At 36.9% G+C, this 6382-nt stretch overlaps 1 protein-coding gene across 2 annotated transcripts; it reads left to right on the top strand.

The window, feature by feature from the left end:
• The first annotated feature begins 359 nt into the window (after positions 1-359).
• Positions 360-4300, top strand: LOC108216276 (inactive TPR repeat-containing thioredoxin TTL3-like). 2 transcript variants are annotated; one of them, XM_017388988.2, is made up of 7 exons: positions 360-1576; positions 1689-1884; positions 1981-2153; positions 2711-3044; positions 3131-3374; positions 3464-3567; positions 3818-4300. In XM_017388988.2, the coding sequence occupies exons 1-7, from the start codon at positions 666-668 to the stop codon at positions 3968-3970; spliced, it is 2115 nt and encodes a 704-aa protein (XP_017244477.1). In that variant the 5' UTR covers positions 360-665; the 3' UTR covers positions 3971-4300. The 2 variants fall into 2 exon arrangements, with proteins under 2 accessions (XP_017244477.1, XP_017244478.1); XM_017388989.2 differs by having other exon boundaries at positions 392-1576; positions 3131-3382; positions 3818-3953.
• The last annotated feature ends 2082 nt before the right edge of the window (positions 4301-6382 follow it).

Below are 6382 nucleotides of genomic sequence, written 5' to 3'. Positions count from 1 at the left end.
CCGCGCTTAGCATGTGCCCATAGGCACACCATAGAAAAACCGTATATAATTATACACGTATCTCGTGTACATAGAAAAAGATTTAGCAGAACGAAATTAAGTCTAAACTTCTAGAGATCCTCCTTTCTTCCATGACCGAGTCTTAAGTTTCCTTTGTCAACCACACAAAAAACCATCAACTAAACTTGGAAAATTATTGAAAATTTAACATTCCTCCTACTCTCGTACCAACAAAACAACTACCTCCAATATATTATTCTCTTTTTTTTTTCGATATTTCCTTCGCTATTATTATAATTATTATTGCGTCTCCGTCTCGTACCATCTTAAATTTAAGAAAGGAGAAATCGAGAATAAGTTGGTTAGGCAGTCAGATTGCAAAATGAGATGTGCATGAATTTTAAATAAACACCTCTCCTGGGGTGCATGTTTAAGCATTTGCTCATCTAAACCCTAATACATTAATCGGCTCCTCCTCTGTTTTGTAAATACATGTTGTACCCTTTTTTTAATTTTTAGTATTAAATACATGTAATATATATAATCGAAAGATTACTTAAGAATCTCAATGCATGATTGCATGGCATGGTAATATGGCATTGACATTGTAGTTTGTAGCACAATATAAAAGAGAATCCCACGTTCCAGCAGAGCCTTGATTATTGATGGGTAAATTCAGAGCAAACTCACCGGAGAGATCAGGTTGTGGCCTATTTAATGGCTTTTTCGGACGCCGGTGGCCTCAAAGATCACGCTCAACAGGTTCATTATCAACTGCAGAACCAGTCACTGATGGTATTCCAAGATCAAGCTCCCCAAGCTCAAGAAGGCGCCGTGGGACCTCGAATGACCCCCCTCCTGTTGAAGCATCCAGGGATTCTTGTGAGAAGCCAGGTGACAGAGTCATTGCTAGACCAGGGGCTAATCATCAAAGAGTCAAGGCCCAATACGGATTGAATCAACAGCAACCTCAAGTCCCTACGGTGGTTAGAAGTGCACCTACTAGCCAAGGCTATGTGCAATCAAGGAAAGTGCCTCAGGCAAGCCTTGGCATCTCTGGCGAGCTCGAAAGCATGCTTGCAGAGCATCAGAAACCAAAGGGTAATGGATTTGTCAGAGCTTCATCTGGAAATGTTATGTTATATGGTAATTTGGGGAATTTGAGGCAACCATCGGGGAGTAATGTTCATGATCAGACAAGTTATAGTTCCTCTTCTTATTCTTCTAATGGGAATTTGTATCCGAATAGTGTGATGGGGAATGTAGTGAAGAAACAGGAAGACTTGAGCCAAAAGCCAGCTTCTTTGTGCAGAGCTTTGTCGACGAGAATGGATCCGGAGCAATTGAAGATTATGGGGAATGAGGATTACAAGAATGGAAATTTTGAAGAGGCATTAGCTTTGTATGATGCTGCGATAGCTATTGATCCGAAAAAGGCTTCGTATAGGAGCAACAAAAGTGCTGCATTGACGGCACTAGGGAGGCTTCTTGAGGCTGTTTTCGAGTGCAGGGAAGCAACTAAAATTGAACCTCACTATCAAAGAGCTCATAATCGTTTAGCAACTCTAAACCTCAGGTAGTTAATTCTACATGATTTTCAAAAAGTTGATATTAATATTTAGCAACAATTTATGAAACACGAGGAATGGATTCTTTTATTTATGTGTGTTTCTGGATGGCCTTGACAGATTAGGAGAGACCGAAAAGGCCATGTATCATTTCAAATGTGCAGGGGCAGACGCTGACCCGGATGTTCTGACTAAGGCAAAAAATGTGCAAGCTCATCTCAACAGATGCACTGATGCAAAAAGGCAACGTGATTGGAATGGCCTTCTAAGAGAGAGCAATCTAGCGATATCAGCTGGTGCGGATACTGCACCTCTGGTAACTAATTAGATTCAGATTATTGATGTACTTACTTTATTTTATGCTTTTCAAATTTTTTCTGACTTGGGGCACTTGTTTCTTGTAAATAAAAAGATATATGCTCTAAAAGCAGAGGCCTTGCTGAAGCTGAATAGGCACCAAGAAGCTGATGAAGTCTTGACAAAGGGTCCTAATTTTAGTGTCGACGAAAGCACAAAATTCTTTGGTCCTATTGGCCAGGCTAGTTTATTGGTAATCCGGGCTCAGGTCGACATGGCAGCTGGCAGGTTAGTCACTGATCTTCTCTGCACTATAATTTGCTTAGCCATAGTCTTGAATTTCCAATCAGATAATGATATGCGCCTGGGAACTAATTGCATAAGCAGACAAAGTATTTGGTAAGCTGCTGTTTCCAAATGAATGTAGTGTTTATAGCGCCAAGCACGTTTTTGTAGCATAACTAAAAACTTATAAAAGATAATGCAGGAAAGAGAAATAAGAAAAGATATTGTAATTGTTCATCTTTGACTTATATGCACTATCCAAGCCATGCCAGAAGTGCTTAAGATTTTGATCAAGACATAAAGCTACATTGTTTAACTAACAATGATAAAGTTAACAGTAATCCACTTTATTAAGCTAATCTTTCTTTTTTTTGACAAAACTTGTTTGGCTTCTTATCACAATAAACTGATTTGACTGCTTATTTAATTAGATGCAACATTCATGTTACTATTGATGTTACTGTTCAGATATTCTTAATTCAAATTTGAAATAAATTTTTAGTATTTCTGCAGTATACATGATTAATGTACAAGGGCTTATATGTACACTGGATCTACAGATTTGAGGATGCTGTTGCCGCGGCTCAGCGTGCAGCCAGGCTTGATGTAAACAATAATGAAGCGAACAAAGTTAGCCAGAAAACTGGAGCAGTTGCAGCAGCAAGATCCAGAGGCAATGAACTCTTCAAAGCATCACGACACGTGGAAGCATGTAATGCCTATGGGGAGGGGCTTGAGTATGATCCTTACAACGCCATCTTGTTGAGCAACAGAGCTGCCTGCAGATCAAAACTTGAACAGTTTGAGAGAGCAATCGATGATTGCAATGCAGCCCTGAGGGTCCGGCCTTCATATAGCAAGGCTAGGCTAAGAAGAGCAGATTGTTATGCCAAGGTATGTTACAAGTGAGCAGATAATACATGGCATCATATGAATAACTTTGTACATATTTTGACTGTAAAATTTTCTTTCTGTTATAGTGTGGAAAATTGGAAGCTTCATTACAAGATTACGAGATATTATATAAGGAAAATCCTGATAATGAAGAGGTGGTTAAGGCCATGAAGGAGGTTCAGATCAGACTCAAGAGACAAAGCGGAGGAAGCCTTGACATAAACAATAGTAATGCAGGTCATGGTAGTGATCGCGATGATGCTTATGCTCCTCAAAAAGTGACTCCTATTTCAAGCGAGAAACAATTCAGAAATTGCATTACAGCTCCCGGTAGTGATGTACTTACAAGGCCTTATACGTATACTGATTAAGATACAGGTGGTAGTATTTAAAAATGACGTGTTAATCTCTTATACCAGGTGTATCAGTGGTTTTATTCTATGATGAAGAAGAGGTTGATCATATATTGCAGTTCATGGAGCAGCTTAAAAAGAGATATCAAGCATCAGTCAACGTCTTCCAGGCACGTTTATCTTCACTTATAGTCTTATTGTTGAGAGAACTAGTCCATCGCCCATCTTTGGGGCAATTAAGACGTCCGTCAAACCAAAGCTCTGATACCATGTTGAGAATCGGTCCATCTAAAATCTTAAAATGTTAGAGTAAGACCCTAAATGGATCTTATGCTATATTTCAACACTTGTACCCTATAAATTTAAAGTATACTTCGGATCCCTTGATCTCATGAGTAGTAACACGGTAACATATTGCAGATAAATGTGGATGATCTTCCAGATTTGGCCAGTGCAGAGGGTGTGAATATGGTTCCATCTTTTATAATCTACAAGAACGGTTCAAGAACGAAACAAATACCTGGAGATAACCACAATGTGTTGGAGACTTCCATTCAGTTCTGCATCAGTTAGCCTCCATTGTACATTTGCGCGGCATCAAACTGTCGAAAACAATTATTTTTACTAGCCATCGAGCAATGATCGAAAAATGTGACCACCTCAGAGGTTGGAATCAACATTGGCAGTGAAAGAATGAGGATGTACAGAAAACAAAACAGGTTTTAACTAACTGTCAACACTGTGGAGCAAACATCTTATGCGATAGATGGATCATTGATCAAACTAAAGAGGTTTTACTGGATGTAAAATCGTATGATCATTCAAAGTTAATTAAATCGATGTCTATGTTGCCTTAAATCGTATGTTTATATTGCCCATTAGTTGTGATTTGTGATTCCTAAAGTGTGTTAAGTGCTCCATATTGGAACTAACCTTGCTTAATATTTCCGTAAAACCTCTTTACAGTAAACAGTCTTGTGAGGTCGCAAATGAATCAAGCTATCAGTGAACAAGCTAGACTTGACTAGACTCGATTGGTTATCGAGCTCGATTTCGATAATAAACAATTATTCTTCAAGAAACTCTTCAGAATATTATTAATGTTTAATTCATTATTGATTCAAACTCGACTCTATTAAACCCGAACTCGTCATGTTAAAACTAAATATATATGAATCTTTAAATTTTTTATATAAAAATAAAGATAATAAAATACAATATTTATATGCTAATAATTCATTAAATTTAATATAATTTCAGAATATTTTTTTACCTGATAACGGACCAGAGTTTGGATTTTCATGCTCATCCTACGACACAATCACGCGGACCTAAATTATTTTGGAGAGTAAAAGCAGTTCAAAAATTATATTCGTCGGGCTCAACTGGCCAGGCCCATTAGTTTACCAATCCAAAACCAACTTGTATTAGGCCCATGTTGCTCTCTGCCTCAAGGCCCTCATGGACGAGTACTTTCTAAGTTCCTCGTTCCTCCCTGCTAAAACATAAGACCACTAGATCTGCCATTATAAACTTCAAACAAAAAAATTCCGGCCTACATTTATTCAATGTAGATAATAAAATTTTAAAACAATTTATTATTTATTTATATGGTTTTGGTTTATAATATACCACCTATGAATTATTGAATATCAAAAACAAAAATTAATTCTAGATTGTACATGTGCTTAGATTTTAATTTTATTAAATAAAATTAAAAACACTTTAATAAGTAATATTCATGTAATCGCTGATATCATGAATCGATCATACACACGTTTTTAATGTATGTTTGGAGGTCCTGTGTCACAAATGTTTGTAAAATATCTTGCCTTTCAGATCCTCATTCCCAGCTCCCTCCCTGTACAAACTACACATACACTGGAATATAAGTATAAAACAAGAATGAATAAAATGAATCACAGCATATACACATTATATAAGCTTTGATTCTTTGGAACATTTAATGTGAATATAGACCTAACTTTAACGAAATTCAGCAATAATGGAGGTTCGAAAGCTGTGGGACTTTTCGTGCATGATGAGCTTCCAGTTGGTTATTGTTTCTTTTTAATGTCCTCAACACTTGAATGCAGCTGCACATGGCTCGTTTTCTATTTGATGCTTCTTTAAGCGTATCTTCTTTTCTTTTCTTTGCTAGACAAAAATATTTGTTAAAAGCACGCTCTCTTTCTCTGAATCGGTACAAAAATTCGATGCAAACAGTCATTACAACTGTCTTTTGTATACATGTAGGGCAGGTCACAGATATACACACTGGAGCATACATGAATCCTAAATATCACTGATTGTAAATCTTAAATAATTGGTCGTTGCATGTTTGGTTTATGTGATTCAATGTCGGAGTGCAGAACAAATCATACCTAATTTTGACATGATCACTGGCTTATAGTTGCATACTGGTCTAGTGAAAAGTTAGGTAGAATTTTTTTAGCGTATTTCCGGATTTTAGTCAAAATCCTGATTCCATCACTGTATATGTGTATTTGTAAATTCTCCGTCCACACACATGAACACGAAATCTCGAATAATCTTTGAATATCAGAGTTGCATGTCTCAGAGTCACGATAGAGATTGATCAATTGCAACTTGACAGGTTTTTTTCTTCTACATTTCTTAATAAATAGAAGTCGTATTTTCAAGAGGAACTGTCACGAGTCCCACAAAATTATATTATAAATTGTTAGTTGAATAATGTAAAAAAGACCCCTCGTGTATAATATCTCAAATTATTTAGGAAGAGAGAGATAGAGGGAAAAAACAGAAAGAGGGACAAGAAATGTTAGATGGTCGGAACCAGATGTTTCCCACAATATCGATATGCCAATTGAGTTACTGTTAGTTCTTGATCAGTTATTTTCATGAATGTTATGACTTTTTGATGCATATTGACCACAATGAAGTCAAGTCGAGATTTGCTTGTTATATCATCGGTGATCGGACCCAAGCTGGAACAGTTGCTTG

The sequence above is a fragment of the Daucus carota genome, chromosome 4, assembly GCF_001625215.2.
Source record: "Daucus carota subsp. sativus chromosome 4, DH1 v3.0, whole genome shotgun sequence".
NCBI classification, from domain to species: Eukaryota; Viridiplantae; Streptophyta; class Magnoliopsida; order Apiales; family Apiaceae; genus Daucus; species Daucus carota.
This window is presented reverse-complemented; position numbering and strand designations above follow the sequence as displayed.